Raw genomic sequence first — 27,341 nt, 5'->3', positions numbered from 1 at the left:
GAAAAACTACAAAACTGGAGACATAGAATTTCGGCATAGCTTAGGTGGGCAATACTGCTAAAAGCTTCAACTACGACACAACAATTAAAGAAATTGCATGTATATAACTATTAATGTAATTCCAGAACCTCAACTTTGCACCACGTAGCAAAGAAACTGATATAGAACCCTGTACCTACAGACATACCATTACTAGATAGAAGAAAAGCAGAACTATTTACAGCTGCACGGTTAAGATATCAAGATATTCCAAAAAGAAAAAACAAAGACAGACTACTTTGGAAAGGCATAGAAGAATTGAAACATGTCTTTAATGTTAATGAACATAAGCAAATAATAGGCTATCTTTTTTCTGCAGATGTACAAAGTATAGCGCCTCGTGTCCTCGTACAGTGCCTGTACACATTCATCAAATCAGTTCTCTTTAAACCAATTTCTTCTTTTAGGAAGGTTGGAGAATGCTCAAAAGGAACACTAGAAATGCTCGGGAGTACAAAGGAATTCCATATATCTACCCATTTGGACCATCAATCCCGACAAGAATCAGCACAAGGATGAAGAAAAAACTATTGATTTGTTAATAAATACTATACATCAAAATAATATCAGAAAAACAAGAGAAGCTTTTAACAGTTGCAAGTAGTCAGAGCAGGATGCTATCTTCATTTTTTTTTTCTTTTTTTTTTTTTTAATGCATCCACATGTCATAATGAGTAAGCTAACCCAAAAGAATGCCATTTAAATGACTTTAACTGATGTCGATTTAAGATGCGGACAGTGGCAGACTGCAACCCTGATGTGAATATCAACCAGTTTCTCTAGTTAATCAAAATAAAGCTGATAAGAGTAACAAAGGAATGTCCTCTGGCTTTTTCTTCATTCGTTCTCCTTCCAAATATACATACATGACTTACTGGATTTTTTTCTTCTCAGCCACAAAAAACCATATCTGAGACATGAACACATTTGATTAATGAGTGGTCTTGCTAAAGAAGTGTTCAATCTGCAAATTGCTGGCTTTGGCTCCATACTTGCACCTTTTTGCTGCTGCAGAATTTTGCTTACTATCCTGCAGAAAGGTCATGGCAGAATGCAAAATCAGCATATTAACCAAAGAAAGTAATGCGCATATATGGAATCTAAGATTAAATTTACTTGGCAAGATACATCATGTTAGCAAGAGATCTATCTGCAAACCGAAGTTAAATGGATACACAATGCACAACCCCAATTGTATCTATTAGTGAAATGATCTGAAAACTCAGACATTCTACAGAAAGAAGTATAAAAAAAATGCCAAAAGAGCAATAGTAACCGCCAAATTTAACAAATAATATGCCAGAAGCAGGTTTACGGCACCTAAACAAAGGATGTTTCCAACTAAATATATCGGATGAGAAATGATTGTGTTCACCCACCAATAAGGACTGATTCAGGGACCTCAGAACTTTAATTCTACCACCTCTCCCGTCAGATCCAACAGCAATTAAATCACCACTGCCTGTGCTTGCACCTTCCAAGGTTACTGATCTCTTACTTTGGCCACGCTTGCACCATTTCCCCAAATATCGGTTTGTTCCATCAGGACCCAGCAATCCACTTGAGAAACACATATCCCCTGCAGATATCAATTAAGAATAATGAATGACTAAAGAATTGAAAAATATCCCTTCAAATGAAATACATGTGGAGCAAAAATTGAATGCCTCATGCCTTAGAAGCAAATATGAGTTAGATTTACAAAGCACAGTCCAATCTACCGCTGAAATCAATTGTATCAAACTCCAATTGCAACAAGAGTAATTACCTGGTTTGGAAAGTGAATTGAGGGATGGGGATTCTTTCTTAATGTTAAGCATAGATTGAAAATGTTTTTCATCATCATGAAGCAAGGTTACTTCCTCATCGGTAGCAGCCAAAGGATCACCTTTATCACTATTGCTGCAAGCTCTTAAACCAAACATCCCATTTTGGTATGTCAGTCCACTCACTTTGGCTTTGCTGTTGATACTTGAAACAGCTTCTGACTTTGGAAGAGTAGATTTTACATCTTCACTGGTTGAATGCTTTGAATTGGTATCTGAAAGCACATGAACTGTAGGAAATTCTGGAGCAGCCTCATCTATTAAAAAGCAGGTATCTCGCTCCTTATTAAGGGCCACTATGGCTGCCCATTCTTTGGTGGAATTACTACCCAAATCATTAAGGATATCAAAATTTCCTAGATCACTATTTGAGTTTTTAGTTTGATCCAATTTGACCTCAGATTTAAAATGTTTTTCCTTCTGATCTACAGAGGAAAAATAACTAAGGTAAAAGGCATTCGGACCCGCAGTAGTATCATTTGCATTAACTTCTTTACAATGACCCTTTTTCGAGTCTTTTAAAGCCCTCAAAGCTTCATTATCTTTGACTTCAACTATCATCTCGAGTTCTTGGACCTTTGTCTGATGGTGACCACAAAACAATTACCAATTGAGTCAAATTGTAATTTCTTGCACGCCATGAGTAGGAAACAAGAGCCATTCTCCAAATGAGATTTTCTTGGACATTCCTAAACAAAGTTTTGAAATATTTACCTTTAGTTTAGCTATCTTTTCTTTTGCCCTCTCAAGCTTTTGCCCAGATCGTGCCTCACCCCTTCCAAGTTGATTGCACTTGGCCATCAATTGTTTGTAACTCCTATAAAAGGAATTGTACACCAATGAACTATATACAAATCAAAATCTAACAAAATAAGACATGCAAAAAAATGGTGGAAAAATCAGATGAGGATCTTGCAACTAAGCACAAGCAAACATCAATTAAAGGTAGCGATAACAGTATCTATTTGGTGATCAATATCAAGAAAAAATTTAAGTTTTCTACTGTCAGCTTCCAATTCAAAATGATTACACCTAAAGATTTAATTGTTTTAGCGCACAGCATCAAACTCAAAAAATTCATTTAAAAGTCCAAAACTCAAAAACAATTTCATCCTCCAATTTATGCATTTAAATATAAGCAGACAAATAGATAACTTACTTATTACGAATAATCAATGACTTCCTTAGAACATCTATGGTATCCTTGCAGTTGGCCTCATTGCCAAAAGATGCAAGCTTCGAAATTTCATCTTCCTCCAGATTCAGATCTGATACCCTGGATTTTAGACCATATGACCATATTTTAGTAACAAGAGTTCATAATAAGAATCTTATGGAGCAATCACAATTTCACTTACAGTTTCAGTGCTGCAAGCTCCTTGGCCAATGCCATATTCCTGTCTTGGAGCCTTAAGCACTGCAACTTTTGAGTATCAAGCTCCTACATTGAATTGACCAAATATCATTGAAAACGCTTCTATAGATCAATAAACACCACAAAAGATGAAAACGGAAATATGAATGCCTAGAACAACAACAGAGACAATAATTCACCTCAGATTTTGAAAGAAGCAGCCGTTGAATTGAAGTCTTTTGTTCCATGACATCATTCCTCAAAATGATTTCTTTCTTCAACTGATCCTTGCAGAGAAACAACTGAAAAAAAAAAAAAAATGAAACCTCAACACCACATGCAAACACATTTATATGAAGACATGGATTTGGTGACTAGGAAATGAGAACTTGTAAAACTGATATAGTTTCTTTTAATATCATGCTATAAAGTTGTTATATGCATTCAGAAAAACTGAAGGTTCAAACTATTGTTTTAGTATTTATATTTTCATTTCTTGATTTTGTATACTCAATCCAATTAAGTCAATTGTTTGTTTAGACCATTATCTGCAGTGCCAAAGTAGATTTTGTTTCTTTTACTCTTGACTGTTTTCTCTTTTTCATAACTTGGTTCTAGCACAAAAGGAGATGTAAGTTGTCATGCCATTTCATTTCAAACAAGTACAACAAAAGCCCAGTCGCAATTCAAATTTATCTTCCAAATAAAGGTGTGCAAATATGACATAAAAAAAAGGTTGAAATGTCAACTTCATTGCATTCTAACTTTCTTGGCAAACAAGATTTAGCTTCAGTTCACAAAGAATGGCGGAAGACAAGGCATAAATGCTTGTCAAATACGGTAGCTGAATAACTCAAAATAGTCCCCGCAAATACCTACTAGTAATGTAATTCAAGGATCTACAGTTTAATTTACACCTTACTTAGACAGGGCAGGCAAACTTGACAGTTTGTACATTTCATTTTAATTTGTTTTTTGGCTTTTTCCAATTCCTTTTTCTACATCTCACAAAAAAACTAAAAACAAGATGGAAAATTACCTCTTCATTGAGCTGTTTGATTTCCTTCCTTTGACACTCCAAATTTGTGGTAAGACCTGACACCTTCACCGCTAATCTTCTCACTTCTCCACGCAACAGCTCAGGGTCATCCTCGCAATCAATCACCTTCTGAGACACGGACGGTTCGTTCTGATCCTCCACTGATTGGAAATAAAGACGAGCGACATTATTTCCCATGCAGCTCTGTTTGCACACTGGACAACTGCACTTGTTTGATTTCGAACAGTACTCGAACCATTGCTGCAAGCTAGGGTTCCAAACACACAGTCATATCAATCTTAAAAAGCTTATGCCAAAACGCGACGATAAATATAGTTGCAACTACCAGAGTTCGTGGAAGACATGGCCACAGATAGAGATTGCTTGGAGATCTTCGAGGCTGGGCTTGAGATCTTCGTAGCAGATAGAGCAGATGGTCTTGGCGAAGAAGTTGCCATTAATGACCATGCTTCACTATGTCTCCGTTTCTTGTCGTTTTGGTCTCTGCTCTTCCTGTCTTTCAACCCTTTATTCATGTGTAAAAATGGAGCCAATTTGAAACTCTGAAATTTGTTAGAGCGGGAAGAAGAGGGAAAAGGAAAGCCTTGAAAACTACCGCGTGTTTGGATTGAGGGGTTGGGGTTTTCAAGGGAAGGTAAGGGAAGTTTTCTATTTTAGTTTTAAAAAAAATTAATTTAATATTCATAGATTAATATTCATTAAAAAATAATAGATAATTAATTTTACCTTTCAGGTGCTGCTTGCAACTCACGTGGGATACATTATCTATATATTCGTTTATTTTTCTCCTTTCTTAAATTTATTCTGCTGCAATAAATTAACGGATGCCCTAAAATCGTAAAAATATCACCGTCAGTCCTTAATTCCTTATCTTACCGGTGATCTCCATAACCGCCAAGCTGAGACTGAGAGTAGCTTCTGCCCCATTTCTATACGTGATAGCTTGAGCAAGACTCAAGGTTCAAACTCCGTCCAAATGTCGTCAATTATTTAAAAAATTGCTCGAATCTCAGTCCCAAGCATTGCGTCGTCTACATGTGATCAATCGACGGAGAGCGGCGGCGATAAGTCGCCTTTATCGATTACGAATTTCTTGTTGATATTCCAAAGGGATTTGAGGGGGAATTCTATTGTCCTGCAAGTAGTTCTTTTCTCCTCCCTTTTTTCCACCTTAATCGCTGTGAAATCAATATCATACTATAAGTTAAATTGGTCCGATCCAATCTTAGCCAGCCCATTGCATTTGTAGTTGGATCGAACCCTGCATGGTATTTACTAGATATTGGTCCATGACAATGGCTCCAAGTGGCAAGGTCCATAAAGTACAGAAGCGGGCCAGCGGCTGTCTAGTCTGCCGAGAGAATTTGGCTGGTAAAAGCTACCATGCAGGCGTGCACAATATACCACGGCCTTTTTTTCCTATTTAAATTTAAAAGTAAAAACTTCATACATTTTTTGTTTTCGAAATTAATAAAAATTCATAATATATTAATAGAATCTTGAAGTTATCAGTCGGTGTAAATTAATCGTTTAAACTAACATTATAATTGTTTTGTTAGAGCTTTACCAAGCACAAATGAATTTTTGACGTGTTTATAATATTTTAGCAGATAAACTCAAGTGTTGCCTTGCATACATTTATTTTTCATGTATGGAAAAATAAATAAAAATATAGAAATTCATAAAATATATAATAAACAAAAAAGGAACTACGAAATAAAAGTAAGAACACTGAATTTAACAATACAATACAAAGGAAAAAAAAGGATTTAGACACTCAAATATATCGTTTTATTTAAAAATATGAAAAAAAACTGCAAAAAATAAAAAAGCAAGAAAAAAATAAGAAAAAAGAAGAAAGAAAAAAAAAAAACTATATAAACAATGAGTGAAGAGAGGAGATCCATGAAAAAAAGGACTAAATATTTCTTCTCATGTTTAAAAGTATCTTCATTATTAATGTAAATTGTTCTCATTTAATTGTCATATCAAAAAACATGAAAAAAATAAAAAAGGTCCGATATCAATATCTATTTGCTATGTGAAGCACCACACCTTCTATTTGTAAGATTTCATAGGCGATGTATATATTTATTATGGTATTATAATTGGTTGCATATTGAATTGCACACTCGAAAAATAAAAGAAAAAAGTGGATAAGAGATGCTTGAAAACTAGTGAATGAAAAAAAGATTTTAAAAATTTCATGTGACACGTTAAATACAATTAAAACAATAACGAAGTTTCACTATTTATAATTACGAGTGAACTATAAATTTAAAATGGGGATGAAATGACTAATAAAAATTAGCTCTGGTTATTAAAGTTGGATTTTCACATTTTGGTGCTCCCCACCCCTTAATTTGTGACTACTTATCCCGAGCTCCCCAAAATGCATCCAAAATGGAATGGAGTGGGTTCAAATGTCCATGTATCACCCCAGATTCTATAGAACCTCAATATTATTCTTTCACACCCCTTTATAATTTGAAAGTTTTCATATTTATCAGGCATAAGAGAAAAAAGTTTTTATCACGAGAGATACACCAAAATCTTAATTTCAAATAACTGAATTTTAAATTTATAATCCAAACAAACGAACTTCACTTATAATGCATCTGTATTCTATTTATTCTTTTATTATGCCGGATATTTGATACTAGTGTCATTAACAAACACAAGTAGTCCAGCTTAATTTGTTAAGTTCCAAAATTACCCTATTCCAAACACTTCATATCCCCAACAGTCAATAGGCTAAAACAGTGATTTAGCAGCAAGGAAAATTATTTTCATTGTAATTTTCGTTGAAGAACAGTTTGTTTCTCTCTCTCTCTCTCTCTCTCTCTCTCTATTTCGTTCTCACCTAGCTCGATCTACCCACCCGACCAAAGCGTACAAGGAAGAACTCACTGGCTATCTTTTTCGCCAATTTTTTTTGCTCATACAACCGCCTTAGAGGTAACATTGCCTGACGTTTGCCCTCCCTCATTGTAGCTGCATGATCTAAAACAACATACGTTTCGCTTCTTCCATTTAAATTCGCAGATTCGTTTTTGTCTTTGCTAAGTGTTCATAGCTGAACTATGTTTAGCGGAAGGTTATTTCAAGAATTTTTAATATACTTTTGATTGATTGATTGATTGATTGTTGTTACTGGCTGAGCTGTAATTGAAAGTGAGGTTAGACAAGAAGCTCAATTGTTTCTATTGTTTGGTTGGCAGTAAAATAGGTGGAAATTATATTTTGTGTTTTCTGATGCCTGGTTTTCTGGAGACATGAAATTATCAGCTTATAGTCATGTCTTCGTTTAGATGAGCACAGTACATGTACCTTTGCACTTATTTTCTGCTGCTTCTTCATTTTTTTTTTTCCTATTTTTTAAGATTGAAATTGTCAGCGTTGTTTTGAATCTGGCGAAAATTTTATGCCGAAAGAATGATGTTGTAAGTTATATCGTAATAACGTAAATCATGTTAACCAGATGAAAGAGAGTAGAGACGGAATCAGGAATGATAGAAAATCGAAAACTCCATCAGTTGGTTCCCTTCCACTGATTCTGGATATAGAAGACTTTAAGGTAAAGAACTCTGAGAACGAATGATTATGTTTTGCAATACGAAATTGTGCGATGTTTAGATTAATTATTTCATGCGATCAAATGACCTTTGAAATCTGAATTTTGTAGGGTGAGTTTTCTTTTGATGCATTATTCGGGAACTTGGTAAATGAACTTCTCCCATCTTTCCAAGAAGAAGAATCAGATTCACCAGAAGGGCATGGCATTAGTGGGAGTGATGTCTTGGCAAATGGGCCTGCTAGAGGCCCTTCTGACGCATCAAAACTTACGCAAGGGTCCTCCCCTTTATTTCCAGAAATAGATGCTCTCTTGTCTCTGTTCAGGGATTCTTGCAGAGAGTTGATTGATCTTCGAAAACAGGTAGGATTTTTAAGTTTGATTATGGAGTTTACAAGGTCATTCCAATTTCTTAATTTTTGTCTGGTTTCAAGGTTGATGGAAAGCTCTCCAATCTGAGGAAAGATGTTTCTGTCCAAGACTCTAAGCACCGCAAGACACTTGCTGAGGTTGGCATATTTGGGAATATAGTTTAGTTTTTCATTTCCTGTTGTGTCGCAAGAAGCTTGTGGATCTGACTCAGATGTTGCATTTTATCTCTCAGTTGGAAAAAGGTGTAGATGGATTATTTGATAGCTTTGCAAGGTTGGACTCTCGTATTTCAAGTGTTGGACAGACTGCTGCAAAAATAGGAGATCATTTGCAGGTAAAGTTTGTAAATAATTGACCATTGTTTGCTTTGGCTTCCTGTTTTATATCAGTAGTTTTTTGCGTTCTTGTCAGAGTGCAGATGCTCAGAGGGAAACAGCCAGCCAAACAATAGAGCTCATTAAGGTAATCTCAGTCAATTTGTTTGGCATTCATTGCTTGGTTTAGCACGTGCTAATGCCTTTTTAATTTAATTCTTGCAGTATCTGGTGGAGTTTAATGGAAGCCCAGGCGATTTAATGGAACTTTCACCTTTGTTTTCAGATGACAGTCGTGTTGCTGAGGCTGCTTCAATTGCACAAAAATTACGTAAGACGACATTACTTACCCATAAAAATTGTGAAATCTCACTGATTGCTGCACAAAACTTATTATTTGTGTGCTTCAATCTTGAGTTTTTTTTCCTTTTTATGCAGACGGAGTCCGTGAGATTCATTTCAATTGAACCCTAAATAAGATCTGAGACCTTGCCTCTTATGAGTTGGCACCTGCATTTTCAATGTCTTTTTCTGACAATTAACCTTGATTCATGTGAACCAAATGCCATACTGCCTTTCTTGCAATCACCTTTTTTTTGAGTAAATAAATCTGCAAGCATTTACTGCCATGATTGGGAAAATCAAAAGAAACTTTTGCTAATCCTACATTCTATGTGTCCAAATATTTTTTTATCGAGGAATTTCATTTCAACGTTCATTGAAATCATCCATTTGTAAATGTTTTTGTTGGAAATGCATACTGTTCTAAGCATGCTAAGATTTTGGGGCATCCATTATGATGGATAAGGACATTATAACTGTATTTAACTTTACCACAAATTCAGGAAAAAATTGAATTGACCTTTCTTTTGGTTCATAACAGATACAATAGCGCTGAAGTATAGAGGAGAAGCAGCCTTTGCATAATTATATGTAGTAGCTAGTTGATTTGTTTTTCGATATTATTTGGGTATCTTTGAAGCCATATGAATTACCATGCTGTGTCTCTGGATTATAGGTTGCTTTGCTGAAGAAGATATTGGAAGGCAAGGCATATCTGTACCATCAGTTATGGGAAATGCAACCGCTAGCAGAGGATTAGAAGTTGCAGTTGCTAATCTTCAAGATTACTGCAATGGTATGTTAACTTCTGTTCTATAATTTTATCCACGTACCAACGTTATCCCTTCAAATTAATTTTGGAATTGCTGTGACGTTATCTATTTTGTTGTGAATATTAGCCTAATGTTTTCCTGCCTAGCATAACTAGTGAAGCCTTATGGCATGGAATGTTGAAACTGATCTTATACTGCTTCATTAGCCTCTGTCCCTAAAAGGAGTTGAATTTGAAAATATTTTCTCAGATTTTTAGATTTGTTTCTTTCCTATATAATGTTCTAAAGTTGTTCCTTTTCATATTAATGCTCTTTATGTAGAGCTGGAGAATAGATTGTTGTCCCGGTTTGATGCAGCATCTCAGAGAAGGGAGTTGTCTACCATGGCAGAATGCGCTAAAATTTTATCTCAGGTAATTATTTTCCTATGTGATTGGAGATATCTCTTTTAACATTAACACCTAACTTAGGGCTCTCGTCTTTCCCTCGTCAGTTCATATGAGATAAAATATAGAATTCTGATTATACATGAAATTGAACTTTTGGTATTTCTAATTTTTTAGTAAGGCTGTGAATCCTGATGTTAACTAAGTGAAAACTCGACAGAATTGTAGGATATCATACCAGAAGTCTAACTGAAGTGGCTCTTTCTTTTTTTGGCTTGTCTGTGGGAAAGAATAAAGGGGAGGGGGGGGGGGGGAGGGGTTATTTAAACCATGTTTGGTTTTTATTTTTGATGGTTTTTTCATTCTTATTTGAATTTATAGTGGAGTTACCAATCTTCTATCAAGGCAAATGGTCTTGTAAATGAATTGAAGGACCTTTTTCCCATTTATCACACTGATTTACCTTTGCATTGCAGTTTAACAGGGGTACCAGTGCTATGCAACATTATGTGGCAACACGCCCAATGTTCATTGATGTTGAAGTCATGAATGCAGATACCAGATTGGTCCTTGGAGATCAGGTTTCTCAACCTAGTCCCAATAACGTTGCTCGTGGGCTGTCATTATTGTACAGAAATATCACAGGTTTTAAGAATAGCAATTCATATGAATCCACATGGTTGAGTTCTTCAATTTTCTTTTAAAAACATCTTTCGTTTTTGGTTGTGCAGATACTGTTCGTAAAGAGGCAGCCACAATTATGGCAGTATTTCCTTCTCCTAATGATGTGATGTCAATTTTGGTGCAGGTAATGTGGCATGCCCTTATTTTATTATATCTTGTGAATGTTGATCTACATATGGCATATCAAAATTTTGTGTGATTTCATAATAATGACTAGTTTCCTAATTTTGTGCAGCGAGTTTTGGAGCAGCGAGTTACAGCTCTTTTGGACAAATTGTTAGTGAAACCATCTCTTGTTAATTTACCTCCTGCGGGAGAAGGTGGACTTTTGCTAGTGAGTAAAATTATTTTCTTATTATATATCTTAAGGCTTAATGGTTTAATATATCCTAAACTTCCTGTGCCTTTTCAATTGTTTCCTGTGGGTTTATCAATTTGGTTCACGGGTTATTGATTTTGTTTCAACTATATCCATTAGGTCTGAGGTGTTTGCTCATGTTAACATAATGCTGAAACTGAAAGCAAATATGGAAATAACTTGTTGAATTAGGAGCAGGCTCTTCTTCAGACTTGAGAGCCATCAAATTATGCATTCTTATAGAATATGAATGTCAAAAAGCATTTTAAGCAAGTTTATACAAGGAAGCAGTTTTGCAAAATGTCATTTGATTTGTGTCTTTTAGAGATCCACAGTGTGCTTGCTTCTCCTAAGGTGGCAGGTTATGCCCATGTTTGCTTTCGAATTGCTATCTTAGCATACTAGACCTATAAGATGCAATCCAAACAGATAAGTAATCAGGAAACAACCTGGTAAAATTAAAAATGTTGGATACAATTAAAAACACCAGAAGTTCTATGTGTATTAGTGCAGTTTTTTGAAGTGATTATCAAATTTTGACCTAATTTACATTTGACTTGAGGCTTCAGTATCTTAGAATGCTATCGGTGGCATATGAGAAGACTCAGGAACTTGCTAGAGAGCTACGAGCTGTGGGATGCGGTGACTTGGATGTTGAGGGTAATGAATTAACTCTTCTGGTTCTGTGGTTAAAGGCAATACTATGCAATCTTTGAGTAATATTCTAATGTACATATTTTCTGGAAAAAGTGAACTGTGCATGTCTGCATTGTGCCATATGTTTTTCATGTTGATTATTTATTATTGTTGCACCAGTTGCTCTTATGGAAATGGGGACTTTTCATTAGCTGAAACTAGGGCTGGAGGGTGGTCGCACCATTACCTTTTACATATTTTTTTTTTTTTTTGTATTCAGCCAATGTGAGGAATGAAAAGGCAAAAAACTTTATTTCTGCATTTGCTGTGTGAAAGTGGACCGAGTTACAAAAAGATGGAAACTTTTTATTTCAATATTGAACTGACATTGCCTTCTAATGTTATACCAGAAGAGGGTCAATTTTTTAAAACACTGCAGTGATTTGTCATTAGTCAGCAATGGTAAGGCTTTCTTGGTGATGTTTAATAAACTATTAGTGTACAAGTGTTAATGTTGAATGAGTGTGACTATAACTTAATGCATTTGTCCTTGCTGAAATCGGCTTTTTGTATGCTTCATTTGCCTTTGACTTAGGTTTAATGCCAACTTCCTATGTTGATGCAGGTCTTACAGAATCCCTGTTCTCTTCTCACAAGGATGAATACCCTGAAACTGAGCAGGCTTCTCTTAGACAGCTATATAGATCAAAGGTTGGTAGTGATCGAATTATTCTTGATCAACTTTACAGTACAAATTTTTCCTCAGGTAATTGTCTGTATCTTGTCATGCAGATGGAAGAATTGCGTGCTGAGAGCCAGCTCTCTGAGTCAACCGGGACAATTGGGCGGTCAAAGGGAGCCTCTGTGGCATCTTCCCACCAACAGATATCCGTTACTGTGGTGACAGAATTTGTGCGTTGGAATGAAGAAGCAATATCAAGATGCACTCTGTTTTCATCTCAAGTAATGTTTATTTCTGCAATCAATATAGTATTTCACTGTTGAGAGTTCTTAACACTTAATATTTTGTCATACGAAACATAAACTGCTTCTGAGTACCCTTTCTTCAATTGTGAAAAAGGCTTCCTTATTTTTAATTATAAAGCTTTGTTTTTGTTGAGTCAAATGGGAATTCTGTACCCTTGTTCATAAGGTTCTTTCATATATGCAACAATTTTCTTCTTTTGTTGGTTTAAAATAGGAATATGCTTCCATGAGATTTGCTAAGTTCAGTGGCAAATTTGAGATACAATATTCATTATTCAGCAAATATATCCCAGGGACATAGATATGAATGTTAATCTATATGATCATTCACAAGTCAAACTGAAAATCAGCTTTTTTACCCCCTCCAACATCTTAGATTTGTGATTGGAAATGGGATTTGAAGAATGTCTCTTTATGATCTGCTGTAACTGTCTAGTAATTACCTTCACCACTTACAATGGTACCTTGTCTAGCTTTATGTTTAATACTTTTTCTTTATGTCAGTTAATTTGCTGTAGCTCATTCCTGGTAGCTGGTAGAAATTTATGTTTTCTGGCCTGTGTCTGGTTGAGGGGGTCGATGCTTTGAGCAACAATGAAATTGGAATTCAAAAGCAAATGAATGTGGATAACAGGAATTAGACATGCAAATGTGCAATATTAGATATAATCTCAGCCTAGAAAAATAGAATAAGTTTTTGTTAGGTGTGTCTTAGAGAAACTGTCTTGTTTGTTTCAGTTATTTTTCTGAAAAAGGAGGAAGGAAGAAACAGTAAAAACTAGCCCAATAATTAGTATAATTGGGAAATACATATATGCTATTGCTTTATTATTTAGGTTTCTAGTATTTTAACTGCTATTTATTGATTGATTTCAAATGTGTTTTTCTACAGCCTACTACCCTTGCAGCCAATGTAAAAGCAGTCTTCACTTGCTTGCTAGACCAAGTAAGTTGCTTAACTACTCTGTAATTTGCTAATTTTATGTCCTCAATCCTCAGCTTTTCCGTTTGTAGGTTGGGCAATACATAACTGAAGGTCTTGAACGGGCTAGAGACAGCCTAACTGAAGCTGCAGCTTTGAGGGAAAGGTTTGTTCTGGGAACAAGTGTTAGCAGAAGGGTGGCTGCTGCAGCTGCTTCTGCTGTAATTACCTGTCCATTTGCCTTTCTTTGCATATGAACTGTTTGCATCATATATCTATGATGTGCATTAGCCTGAAATCATTGACATAAGTGAGAGTGATGTTGATATGTAGGCAGAAGCTGCTGCTGCTGCTGGTGAGAGCAGTTTCAGATCTTTCATGGTTGCTGTGCAAAGGTGTGGCAGTAGTGTGGCCATAGTTCAGCAAGTATGTTGAGTTGCATTGGCACTGTTTAAGTTGTTGTTGAATCATATTTTTGAGAACTTTAATTGGTTTGACTTTTGTCTGTAGTATTTTGCAAATTCTATATCTCGCCTCTTACTACCTGTGGATGGTGCTCATGCGGCTTCATGTGAAGAAATGGCAACAGCTATGTCCAGTGCAGAGGGTGCTGCTTATAAAGGGCTTCAGCAATGCATTGAAACTGTTATGGCTGAGGTTGGTTTTGACTTTCTGTCATTTACTTCTATGATCTAGATTCTGGTTGACGATTACAAGTTTTTAATTCACCATGATTATTTTCTGTAGCATCAAATGCAGTGCAATATGTTTTTACTTTCTCATGTTTTTGTTGTTATGATGATCAGATCTGTTCCCATGCTCCATATTTGCTCATTTATATATGCGTCTTTATTTTTAATTTGTTTTTGTCATATAATATTTTTGCCAAACTCCTGTGTAGGTAGAGCGATTGCTTTCAGCTGAACAGAAGGCAACTGATTATCGATCACCTGATGACGGAATTGTTCCTGATCATCGTCCAACAACTGCTTGCACAAGGTGTGTCCCACTTGACAAATGTTGAACTTGTGTTTTGTACTAATAGAACAGATTCCTAGCATGTGGAAATATGTGGATCAATGGATGACTTCACCAAGTTGACTAGATATAATTTCCACTGTGCAATTCTGTTTCAAATAACATGATCTTTTAATCGACAAAAATATTTTTCAGTTATTCTTGATACAGAATAATATTTTTCTCTTCCATTGGCTAGAGTTGTGGCATACCTTTCTCGTGTGCTCGAGGCTGCATTCACTGCATTAGAAGGTCTTAACAAACAAGCATTCCTGACAGAATTGGTACGATAATTTATCTCCTGAGTCTCTCTTTGGCCGTTCTTTATTAATGTCCAGGCTATTGGTGACCCAACTTTCTCTGACTGCTGCTATTCGTGATTTCTTATCTTCAAATAAATTTAATATTTTTTGTAGCAATTTGAAGAAAGAATATGTACATTTACACATCAAGACTTAATATGGGTATGTTTATTATTTTAGGGAAATCGCTTGCATAAGGGGCTGCTTAATCATTGGCAGAAATTCACTTTTAACCCCAGGTAATTGTTCTGTATCTGCATGTGAACTTACTGGCCAAAGTTCATCTCAGTCAATTAGAATGTAAGAATGCTTTATTATCAAAGAATGAAAAGTTGATGAGAGCATTCTTATCTAGTTACCTTATATTGGCATGTAGTTCCATCATCCATTCACTTTAGCGCTTACTTTGTGGGTTTTCTCATGAGCATCATGGGAACCATGTTAGTGGGAAAGAGCTTGGTACCCAAGGGTCAGTCTGCTTATGGAAGGGTGGAATTGAGCCTCATAGAAATCGTAGTTTTGACTTGGTAGAAAATTTGCCCAATTTTGTAATCACATTGATCTTGTGAATTGTTTTGACCTATTCTTCAGTGAACCATGCAGCGATATTTTACTTGCTTTTTCAATCCATTCTCATGAAATTTTCCTCTTATTTCCTTAATTAGCACCAAGAATGTTTCACTTTTTTGTTTGTGTTCAATTGTCTGTTTGTCTTTGCAGTGGAGGACTGCGGCTAAAACGTGACATAACTGAATATGGAGAATTTGTGCGGAGTTTCAATGCACCATCTGTTGATGAGAAATTTGAATTGTTGGGCATGTAAGTTACATGAGGTTCAAAATATTTCTATATTTTCATCTAGTTTGCCCTTCGTCAATCTTGGTTCACTGACTAAATTCTCATTTGCAGAATGGCAAATGTATTTATTGTTGCTCCTGAAAGTCTCTCCACTTTATTTGAGGGTACCCCCAGCATCCGTAAAGATGCACAAAGGTATCGTCAGTGATATTATGTATTTTGCTTTTATGAAGCTCTATGCTGAGTGTATTACCATTAGTTCCATTTGTTATCGTGTATAGTTTGAAGTTCTAATCCCAAATCTATTGGTTCTTGGTTATGCAAATATTCATTTTCAAGATCCAATTCTGTTTTCATTAGTCCATTTTTTCCAGTAAAATGCTAAGAAATCAATCTCTCTTGAATCCATCCTTTGGAGAAATTTCCATGCAAAAATATCTTTCAAAAGACTGCATCATGCCTACTGTTACATTAACTGTTACCTTTGCTTCCCTGTTTAAGGAAAAATAAAAATGTAGAAACCATTGTTGTTAATATTGAAAGAATCATGAATTTATTCCCATTCAGTAAAGGTCGTTTAAGAAAATCTAAAAATCTGTTTTTGGCCAAAAACACTGGGAGGGGACATTTTTTATCCTTGATACAGATGCTATAAACTTTCGTGTTGAATTGATGTAACCTTCGCCCACCACCTCCTCCTTCTCTTACTTTTCTGGTATCCTTTGTGCTTTCACTCTGTCAAACTTGCATGTCTCCCATGACTAAACTGTGATTTGGCTGCCAATTCAGGTTTATTCAGCTTAGGGAGGACTTCAAGAGCGCAAAACTTGCATCTAGGCTTAGCTCCTTGTGGACAAGCTGATATAAAACTTCCCTTATTCCTGGATTTCTCGCACATGTCATTGATTTTTTACCTCAAGCTGTGTGGAAGCTATCAAGTTTGATCGAGTTGTTAGCTATATAAGACATTTTTAGAGAGCTGGATGGAGGCTAGCTGTATTCCAATGCCATGGAGCCATCTTTGAACAAGAAACCAGGTAGAAAAGAGTTCTGTTCAATTTCTCAAAAAAATTTTCCTTTAACATTTTTTTTTTATTGTATATTTTGAAGCTATTTTTGAAAAGATGTGATAGATTTGTATCTTTATTCCTCTATTTTAGATTTTAGGTTTGCAGTTTTGATTTAACCATCCCAAGAAAGAATCTGTTGTCCTCTGTATCCTTGTAAATGGTACTCTTAGGGATGAATAATGACAAATTAGGGTTGATTTTGTTGCACTGCTTGATGCTTGAATGTTTGCTGTATACTTGAATATTGATGAATTTAGTATTTATTATTATTATTTATTTTATTTTTGTTTAAACTTTTAAGTGAGTATTTCGTCTCTCTATTTTTCTAAATGAAATAGTGAGTATCGGCAGAAAAATTGGCATCTCTTAACTTTGGTTTCGATTTGACATCACTTGCTACTTTGTATAAAGTTCTTGAGCTCTTCCGTAAAGATGATAATGGACATCCTATGTTGTGTAGCCAATTATTGAAATGAAAAACAAAATAAATTTCATTCTATTTGTGTTCTACTATATACTGGGCACGACTTGCCGTTTCTTTCAACTGTTTTTCATTCATTTTATTTATCTTCTCCCTTATGTTTTGATTTAATAGCATCGGTAAGATGAAACGTGGCGACTCTCGAAATGGCATCAATTTCTTCTAGATCAACATCTTAACTGAACTCGGGCTGGAATGGAATTTGAAATTTACTGTGTCAGCTGAGATATTGTTCTGCTAAAATGGTAAAAACAACAAAAAATAAAATAAAATAAAAGAATAATCTTATCCAATCAAAACTAGAAAAAAAACGTAAATGCAAAATTAAAGTTTCCAGCTCTCTGGGTTTATCTTTTTTTTTTTCCCCATAAGATCAACCTATTTCTTGTTACTTTTTTTTTTTTTTTTCTTTTAAGTTCAAAGTACTAGGGTTGATCTTCGTCAAGTTAGGTTGTATATAAATTAGGTTCAATGGCAAGATGAAAATATATATATATATATATATATATATAATATCTTCTATCTAATAATTCTCGTTATTATAATTATTATTCCATTCCGAAAATGCAAGTTGCTTCCATGCAAAAAGTAGTTAATGACAGTATGGTTTGAGTTCCAGTGACTGACTTTCACCATTTTTAGTAATTGTTGATGGACTTTTTCATTTCTAGCCTCTAATGATGGAGCTTGCACAAATGAAGGCTCAAATTGCAAGTATAATTTCACCTTCACTTTTGTCCATGAATCACACATATAAGGAAGGAGACACTTGGAGTTGGCACTGCACTGCCTCTATTTTTTGGTGGGAGCCCGCAATTTTTACTAGTGCATTCCACTATAAAGTGCTGTGCTGCCTCTCTCTCTCTCTCTCTCTCTCTCTCACATAAACACACACAAATTGAATTGAAAGAAAGTGAATCAGAAAAACTGATGGGTGAATAAAATTTAGTGGGGAAGGTTTGGTTGGGCAGCTTATGGGTGGTTATCTTCTTTGATAGCAAACGTATCTATCAGTAGTGATATGTCCTTTCGCCAAACCCATAATAATATGATCTCTTTCTCTCTCTCTCTCACTCTCTCTATAAAATTATAAAATATAAAAAAAAAAAAAAAGAAGAAGAAAAATCACAAATTTGTAAGATATTTAATACCCCACAGTCTCCACTATATTTTCCGGTAATCCATTATTTGCCATACTCGAAAGTTTGTAACTCAAAATCTTTGAAGTCTCGTTCAATCCTAATTCCTTACTTGACGGATAGAATTAGGATTCAAAGGACATTTTTGAATTTCAGTCTAATTCTTTGACCAACAAATTGAAGACTCTTAACTAATGTCCTAAAACTCATTCCCTTATGGGAAATGACAGAAAGATACCCACAAGAGTTATGTTCTCACAAAGCTTTTTTCTTTTTGGTTTTTTTTTTTTCCCCTGAGAGTATTGGGTTAGGCATTAGGGATTCAAACTTAGGTATGATAAAAGATTAGAAAGCACTTACCAGAATACTTATACTGTTTGAAAATAAAATATTTTCTTTCAATAGTTATAAGAATAAAATAATAATATGATTTTTATTTTGAACTTCACCAGTATTTATGCATAATAAATTTATTAACGTTTTATTTGAATTATTACCATAGAGAAGGAAATCAATGATTCGTGGCTGTGTAGGTTTTTTTTTTTTTTTTTTTTTTAATTGAAGAAAAAAAAAATCTCCATCCCTATTTGATAGGGAGTGTAAAGAGAAAAGGAAAAAGAGAAGGGAATGTACCAAGATAGTAGGTGGTAGTGGTGGTGGACCAAATTGGAAATTCTTCTTCTCTTCTTCAATATACATTATCCCCATCACGACTTGTGGAGCTCATGCCCCTAGTTTTTTTATTATTGTTTTATTTAGGTTAAAAATTTGGCAATTTTAAAATGATCAATTATAAAAAAAATACACAAATTTATTTTAAAAAACACTATCAACCTATCCATTATATAACAATTTAAACATTAATTAATGTGCAAACATGTCTGATTATGAGCTAACAAGGGAATGCAGAGCAGAGATACTCTGAAGCCGTTATTAATTTAATCATTATGATTTTTGGTTTGTAGTTTGAAGCAATTATTATAACCTCAATAATGTAACAGAGTAAAATATGCTTTTCTTGTGAATGTCTTTAACCTCTATAACTATAATATTCATCCACAGAGGTAGCTAGAAGTGGTTCTTGCTTCTGCCTGCTCCGCTCCATATAATGAATCTCTCATTTCTTTTCTTGATTTGTGTTACAACATTTACATTGCAATATAATCATCGTCTCCAATTAGGCAATGAAGCACTTATAGTCAACTTTCCCAAAAAGACTGCTATTAGAACTTCAGTTTTCAGTTCCGGACAAACTTTGGGGAGTAAACGCTTTTGGTTTGGGTTACCTACACCAACCAAAAATGAAGATGAAAACGGAGCTGTGTGTAAATTTTGAAAGTTACTGTCATTTTGCAATTTGAATTACAGAGTAATTTAGACTTGCATTCGCGGAAAATAAATTTTTAAATAAAATTATTTTTATTTAAAAAAAGATAAAATGAAAATAATTTAAAAATATATATTTTTTCTCAATTGAAGTCATGGGTGTGTCCATCGGATTCATGGAAGTCAAATTCTTTTGCATTAACTCAAGTGATTAAAATGAGAACGGAGTTTGGAGTACATGTCATAAAATAATGGTAATAACTCAATTAAAAAAAAAAAAAAAAGCCATTTGAAAGGAAGTTCACATGTTGTGTCTGTTTGCCTCCGTTTGTTTTTGGCTGCGCCTATTATCATTAAGATTCTTCATTAATAATTCATATAATTTTGACATCATTTTTCACTATCTTCACGTCACTAATTACTGTTGTTACTCCATTTGTTTTTTACGTCTTTGACCTTAACCGCAATATTATTACTAGTATTATCAACTCTGATTGTAATTTTTTTTATTAATTTTTTGTCAACCATGCGAATTGTTTAATCGACTCCCACTCACTCATCTGACCCCACACGCTTGCCATTCAATTCAATGCCTCGTGCCACCCACGTCTAGATCTCTGCAACACCGTTTTGTTTTATGTTTTTCTTTTAAAATCTCACCGCATCATCCACCGTTAAAAAGTCCTAAAAGTCCTGGTCAGCTACACTTCCCCAGGACCTTCTCCACCGTTGGATCTTCTGTCATAGGATTCGAGGGAAAGGAAACAACTACTTAAAATCACGAGGCATGCGATGGCTGGTAACGGCCATCGCCTTTTCTTTTCTTTTCTTTTTTTATGTAGTTTTTCCCTCCTTCACGCAACGAAGATGTGGGCCCGTTGTAATCTGCCAGCTGTCAAATGCCACCTCGCCTTATCTCTCTTGCACCGTCACGCGCTATATCTAAAACTCCACTTTAACGCACCGTTGTTCGTTGAGGGACGGAATAAAAGTCAGCGCGTACTCGTTCGACTATATAAAAAAGGGTGACTCGCTTTTTAAAACCAACACGTGCCATTTGCTACTTCCAATTGCAAATTGACCTCGAAAGGAGAATAATGGAGTGGATGAAGTGAAATTCGGGAGTGTAAATAGGAGTTATGATTGAAGTGCATGCATTGACACGTGCGAGAAACGAACACCCGCAGATTTTGGTGTGGCGTGCTTGACTGTCTCTGTCTACAGAAAGTAGTATACATACAAGTTATCCACAGGGAAGGATTAGAAATTGGCGGATAGTGGCATTCCAATTGCCAACTAAAGTTGTAAAATTCTATTTCTGTAGGCGCAAATTCGATTCCTTCCGGTGGAAATTTCTGCCGTCTACAAACGTCGTAAAATAATTATATATATATTATATGGTGTTGAGGCCCTTGATATTGAAAATTTTTCTTCAAACGAGAGATAATCCAGTTTTCAACATCTTCTATAATTCTATATAAAGTGAGAAATGTAAGTTAATATATTTTTATTAAATTTATTATGATTTTTTAATTTATATATGTATTTTTTTATTTGAGTTAATGAGTGATATTTAGATAAAATCATTTTAATAATGCTGATTCTAGATTTAAATTTCTCTGAGATTATAGTTAACTCCCACCGATTATATCTTGATATGCCCTTTTTTAAAGCTTATTATAAATATAAAAGAAAGTAAAATGAAAAATATCATTTATTAAGCTTATTATGTATTTCGAATTATATAAATATAAAGTGAGGAAAAATGAAAAAAAGAAAAAGGAGTGGATAAAAAGTAATAGCCTCGTTGGCTTCATGGAAATGCAGTAGAAACTAGAAAGTACTTTGATTGGAGCGCCCAAGATAGACGACATTAATTAACTGGCCACCACTAGTATTTTTCTTTTTTCTAATTTGTCGGTAAGTTGCAATAGCGCGTGTGGACTTTTCAATCCGCACCCTCACATACACTCTCCCCTTTGACATTTTTGCAAGTCAACCCCAAAAAACCAAAACCGGTTTTCAATTGTCGGAGAGAAAATTGTGAACAGTAACAGACAAGACAACCACATTGAGATGCCAAATTGCCAACCCCTTCTCTCTCTCTCTTCTTTATATATTATTGTTTCCCTACTACTCATTACAACTCCCTATATGCTATATCAGCCCTTTTCACACTCTCTCTCTCAATATCTAAAAAAGTCAGCGCCTTCTTTTGTCTTCTCTCCCTCTGATATTAGTACAGATTCTAATTGGAGCTCTCTCTCCTCGCCATGGATGATGACTGGGATCTCCAAGCTGTGGTTAGGGGTTGCACCACCGCCTCTGCCTCTGCCTCTGCCTCTGCCTCTTCCTCCACTACTTCCACCACCACAGCAGACTCTGCTAATTCCTTTAACTGTAGAGAAGATTTTTATAATCCTCAGTCTTTTGCAAGTGAAACGGCTCCAACTGGCCCTCTTTTCTCTCTTCCAGATCCATTTGAAACGAGAAATGCTATCGGAGAGTTGCATGACCTTTACAAGCCTTTTTTCCCTAAATCTCATTTCACTCTTTATTCTCCGCAATCTGCACCAATCTCTTCTCTTTCTTCTTTTGGTGTTTCTAATTCTAAGGAACAAACTCATCTAAAGCAGCAGCAACAGCCTAAGCAATCTGTTACTTCCTCTGCAAATAATTCTCATACTCCTCGATCCAAAAGAAGGTAATTATATCAATCTTTTTTGTTTATTTTTTTAAATGAATTTGGCAGAAGTCAAACTTCTTTTTGCTAATAAATAGTTATTGTGAATCCCCACAGGAAGAACCAGCTAAAGAAGATATGCCAAGTACCAGCTGAGGCGCTTTCTTCAGATGTATGGGCATGGCGAAAGTACGGTCAAAAACCCATCAAAGGCTCTCCATATCCTAGGTAATATATCTAGTTCGTTTCTTCCTTTTTTTTTTTTTTTTTTTTTTTTTTTTTTTGTTTGTTTGTTTGTTTGTTCACTTCCTACGTGCTGTCTAGTCAAGGCTTGGTTTCATGTTTTCTCACTGAGGTTTGTTTGGTTGTCTCGTAAAACAGGGGATATTACAGATGCAGCAGCTCAAAAGGGTGTTTAGCCCGAAAACAAGTGGAGCGGAACAGATCCGACCCGGGAATGTTCATACTTACGTACACAGGGGAGCATAACCACCCTGCACCAACCCACCGGAATTCCCTCGCTGGTAGCACCCGTCAGAAAACCACTACACCACAAAACGTCACTGCCAGCGACTCTAACAAACCCTCGCCAGTAGGCAAACCCGCTTGCTCATCACCTGCGACTTCCATGGATGACGAGCTTCTACCCCAAAGTACAAACACAGAAAGCAGAGAAGAAAAGGATATGATAGAAGATGACGAAGAAGACGAATTCGGTGGGTTTTCAGATATGGCTGTGAGTGATGATTTCTTCGTTGGATTGGAAGAACTCGCCGATCCGGCCACTGGAGACCACTTGTCCGATCATTTTTCTTTTAATTTTGGCCCCCCGTGGTTAGCGAATAATGCTGCTACTGCGGCTAGTAGCATCTGAGACTACCCGGAAAACCATCGCTGACGTGGATACCATGCTCTTTATATTTTTTAAAACATATTTGTTATTATTATTAATTTTTTCCATTTTCTTATCTTATCTTTTCTTTTCTTGTATACACTTGTATCATCTTGGTAGTAGAATCTTTCAAGGCATCGTTGCCTTTTTGCCTGTGGGATGAGGTGAGAGTTGGTAGTGGAAAATGAAATTCAGTTTCTTGCCATTAGTAAAATTAGTTTCTAACTAAACCATAATTTTGGTTAATTGGTTTGAACTGTTAATTCAAATGGGTAGACTTACACATATACATACAGGACTTGGAAGTAGGAGACATCAACTGGTATAAAAAATACTAGCATATAGTTTGTCTTGCATGGACCCTGACATACTGCCTTCAAGGGCAGGAATCATGTGTGGTATATGCTATATGATGTACGGCGGAAGTTGCAGGCTTGGGCAGATATGGTCTGGCTCCTCTTTGGTTTCTCAGGGAGAACCAGATCTTGTTTATCTATTTTTTTCTAGAAACAAAAATTGGTTGTTATTTCCACGGAATGCAAATCACTCGGCAAAACTGATTTGTCAGGGTCAAATAAATGAGGCGATATTTATCACAGTAAGCTTTGTCGTTTATCAAATTTATAATAGAAATAACAACAAATTAAAAACTATTAATAAATTAGTTTTAGAGCAATTCCTTGGTAGAAGTTTAAACATGCAACGACCCAGGGAAGCCAGAAAACCTGGCAATGTTAAGCTTAACTTCAGAATTTTGATTCTGCTACAAAATCCTCTAATAATCAAATACCTTATAACTTGCAATAACCACAAATCAAATTTGCAATTATGTTAGCGCTGCTCTTTTAACCACCTCCTTTTCCCATCCTTAAAACTTAAGGAGGTGAACCTACCATAGGTTGCAAGGAATTGCAGTGTTGATGAGGACATGAAAACAACTTTGCGGACTGCAGTTCTAAACATTAGTTCTGCTCCAATAACTGCAACAACCATAAAAAGATACAATTCAAATGACCAGTGTGTTCCAAACAATCACATTTTCCCGTTCTCTAAGCAGCTGAGTCTGAAACTCGGTATCCTTGAACGAAGTTCTTTAACTTTTCTGTTTCACCAACAGCAGAAAGCCATTCCGTCAAAATCTCCATGGTGATGTAATCTGGATTGCAAGCCTGCTTTAACATTCTATCCATTAATTCAAAGGCTTGCTTCAGCCATTTCTTTTCCTCAAGGCCTTTAAAAAGAGCATTATATGTTACTGTATTCGGTTCCACACCCTTCACTTTCATATCATCCATCAATGAAAGTGCGAGTTCTACATTATCATTCTTGCACAAGGAATCTATCAGGATATTGTAGATTACAGTATTGGGTGCTCCTTTCGAACCAAATTTCATGTTCTTGAAAATCTTCATTGCTTCATTAACATTCCCGTTTAAGCAATATGCATGTATTATAGCTCCATATGTGACAACAGTAGGTGCCAGACCATCCTTTATCATCCTTCTCATCATTCTACGAGCAAGTTCAAAATCTCCAATTTTACTGAAATAAGAAATCAAAGTGTTGTATGTGACACTATCTGGCTTCACTCCAGCTTCCTCCATATCTCTTAGTATTTCATAAGCTTTATCCATCTTGTTCTTGTTGCACAAGCCACTAAGCAAAAAGTTATAACACAAAATGTCAGGACGGAACCCAGCCTCTTTCAACTTTAAGTAGACAGAAGTAGCATCATCCATCCTTCCAGCTTGGCTCAAGCCACTGATCAAGTTATAATAAACCATTGCATCAGGAGAGTATCCATCTCTTGATATTCGATCAAAAACTTCCATTGCCTTCCCAATATTGTTCACGTTACAAAAAGCATTGATCAGGGAAGTATAAGCATAAATATTGCCTTTCAGACCTTTACTTTGCATCTCATCAAAAAACTGAATTGCACTATTGGTTCTCCCAAGTTTGCACATACCATCAACTAAGGTATTAATAGTACTAGCGTTTGGTACAACCCCCTCGTTCTTCATTTCATCAAACAACTCCAGGCCCCTTTCTATTTCACCAACCTTACAAAAACCATCAATCAAGCAATTGTAGGTAACAGTATTAGGACAAGACCCTTTTTGCAACTTCATCCTTCCCAGTAAAGCTAAACCTTCTTCTTGTCTCCCAACTTTACATAAACCATCAATCAATGTGTTAAAAATGACAACATCTGGCTCAACTTTAACCCCATCATTCTCTTTATCTCCATTCATCTTTTGAAACACCTCAAGTGCCTCGTCAACTCTCCTAGACTTGCAGAGGTGATTAATGAGAATCCCGAAAGTAATGACATTTGGTTCAACGTTCATTTCCTTCATCTTTGCCATAACTTTATTCATTCTATCAGAATCCCTATCTCTCCCTAACCCTGTTAGCAAAGCATTGCAAGGAGCCGCCTCCAAAGCAGCCCCAAGCCTCATCAATTCAAGCAAAAGATTACAAGCTTTATCACTGTTCCCATTCCTACACAGAATAACAATTAACTGAGTCATCAAAATTGAATTAGGAAAAACACCATGTTCACCTAATTTCAACACCAATTCAATAATTTCCTCTTGAGTTGCCAATCTCCCTAACCGTTCTTTCTTCATCAACCAAGAGAAAACAGTACCTCCAGTAACATCATTCGGAGGACAATCAAACTCTGGTAGAAGCATTTCGTCGAGCACCTCAAACGCATCTTCAACACGTCCAGCTCTCAATAACAAATCAATCAAAACATTTCGAACATGCGTGTTTTTGAGAGAATTCTCAAGCTCATTAAACAAAATAAGCGACTCCTCGACCAATCCATTCCTTCCAAAGCAACGAAGCAGGAGCGTGATAGAATTGATGGTAAGTGGAATATTCCATTTTTTCGACGTCTTGTAAAGGTCATAGAGATTCTTGCGAGAATTAGGTTCACGGCTAGCGAGCTCAAAGATGGCCTGGAACGTGGAGGAGAGGGCCTCGGTATCTGGTGAAGAAGATTTGATTTGAAGATATTGGAGGAATTTAAAGGCTTGAGAGGAGGAGGGCAAGCGGCGGGCGATTTGGAACACAAGGCGAGGAGAAGGGACGGGATCGGAAAAGAGAAGCTGATTAAGTTGGGCTGTATTCCAGTCATTGTCTGGGATTTGAAGCAGTTGCACTGCTTCATTGACTATTGAGTCATCTTTTTGTTGCTGTTGTGGTGATAGGGATAGGGTTTGCTCAGAGGAGAAATGACGGAGGACAAGAGAGGATTGGAAGATGCAGAGAAGCTTTTGGTGCTTGGATGCTGAGACAGTTAGGCTCATTTTAAGGGTGGTGATTATGGAGACTGAAAGATTTTCCTCATTCAGTTTCAAGCTCTTTCGACACGGAATAGGCGTTACAGATTTGGACGCACAAAAAAAAAAAAAAAAAAAAAAAAAAAAAGGAAGAAGAAGAAATGGGCTGGGGTTGAAGATTGAAGTGGACTTTTTTGGGGTTGCCAGTTCAATATGAAATAAAATTGGAAGTACTAATACTATTTAAGAAAATTTTGATCTTTTGCCTTCTAATACACTCGATAAGAAGTCCAATTTTAGGACTGAGATAAGCCCTTAACACAGCTTTGATATATACTGAAAAAATGGGTAATTATTCGAAATTTCGAAAAACTGTAGAAAACATAATTTGTGGCAAGTCCATTATTTGGGCTTTATTCTTTTGCCTAGAAAAGGCCGATTTGCGGAATGTGTGGGTTGGAGAATTAGAGAGGGAGAGATTAAACAGTCAGTGCGCTTTGGCTGCGCCACGTTTAATGGCGATTCACGAGTTTATTTATAACTGTAGGATTGCAATCCACGCCTACACTGGGGACTGGGGAGAGCAAAATTCGGTTTACATCGAGAACCGAACCGGGGCACTTTCCCAAATCAGTGCGTTTTAAATTTCCCATAACGCAGCGTGCTAACCCGTTTGAATCCCCATTTCTTTTCTTTCTTTAACCTCGAGAGTA

At 35.9% G+C, this 27,341-nt stretch overlaps 4 protein-coding genes across 4 annotated transcripts; 2 read left to right on the top strand and 2 right to left on the bottom strand.

Moving 5' to 3' along the window:
- Positions 1-277: 277 nt before the first annotated feature.
- LOC105642928 (RING/U-box superfamily protein) lies at positions 278-5,450 on the bottom strand. Its single transcript, XM_012227918.4, has 9 exons — positions 4,605-5,450; positions 4,259-4,526; positions 3,420-3,521; positions 3,224-3,306; positions 3,025-3,141; positions 2,580-2,682; positions 1,808-2,447; positions 1,419-1,618; positions 278-1,069 (listed from the first exon to the last, which is right to left on the bottom strand). Exons 1-9 carry the CDS (start codon positions 4,724-4,726, stop codon positions 971-973), a joined length of 1,734 nt encoding a protein of 577 aa, XP_012083308.1. The 5' UTR covers positions 4,727-5,450; the 3' UTR covers positions 278-970.
- Positions 5,451-7,019: 1,569 nt separating this feature from the next.
- SEC10 (exocyst complex component sec10) lies at positions 7,020-17,107 on the top strand. Its single transcript, XM_012227917.4, has 25 exons — positions 7,020-7,237; positions 7,761-7,856; positions 7,965-8,216; positions 8,288-8,362; positions 8,458-8,559; positions 8,637-8,687; positions 8,765-8,870; positions 9,558-9,677; positions 9,976-10,067; positions 10,517-10,685; positions 10,772-10,848; positions 10,960-11,058; positions 11,652-11,742; positions 12,344-12,429; positions 12,511-12,681; positions 13,598-13,651; positions 13,720-13,848; positions 13,961-14,053; positions 14,138-14,284; positions 14,529-14,626; positions 14,844-14,928; positions 15,127-15,185; positions 15,667-15,765; positions 15,856-15,939; positions 16,534-17,107. The coding sequence occupies exons 2-25, from the start codon at positions 7,761-7,763 to the stop codon at positions 16,604-16,606; spliced, it is 2,508 nt and encodes an 835-aa protein (XP_012083307.1). The 5' UTR covers positions 7,020-7,237; the 3' UTR covers positions 16,607-17,107.
- A 4,783-nt stretch (positions 17,108-21,890) lies between these two features.
- On the top strand, positions 21,891-23,581 carry WRKY22 (WRKY family transcription factor). The gene is made up of 3 exons (XM_012227916.4): positions 21,891-22,464; positions 22,561-22,671; positions 22,825-23,581. The coding sequence occupies exons 1-3, from the start codon at positions 22,034-22,036 to the stop codon at positions 23,315-23,317; spliced, it is 1,035 nt and encodes a 344-aa protein (XP_012083306.1). The 5' UTR covers positions 21,891-22,033; the 3' UTR covers positions 23,318-23,581.
- Positions 23,582-23,978: 397 nt separating this feature from the next.
- On the bottom strand, positions 23,979-27,060 carry LOC105642925 (pentatricopeptide repeat-containing protein At3g61520, mitochondrial). Its single transcript, XM_012227915.4, has one exon. The coding sequence runs from the start codon at positions 26,653-26,655 to the stop codon at positions 24,385-24,387; it is 2,271 nt and encodes a 756-aa protein (XP_012083305.1). The 5' UTR covers positions 26,656-27,060; the 3' UTR covers positions 23,979-24,384.
- Between the last annotated feature and the right edge of the window lie 281 nt (positions 27,061-27,341).

Source organism: Jatropha curcas, chromosome 5, assembly GCF_041381405.1.
Source record: "Jatropha curcas cultivar XTBG-Jc1 chromosome 5, XTBG_Jcur_1.0, whole genome shotgun sequence".
In the NCBI taxonomy this organism is placed as follows: domain Eukaryota; kingdom Viridiplantae; phylum Streptophyta; class Magnoliopsida; order Malpighiales; family Euphorbiaceae; genus Jatropha; species Jatropha curcas.
This window is presented reverse-complemented; position numbering and strand designations above follow the sequence as displayed.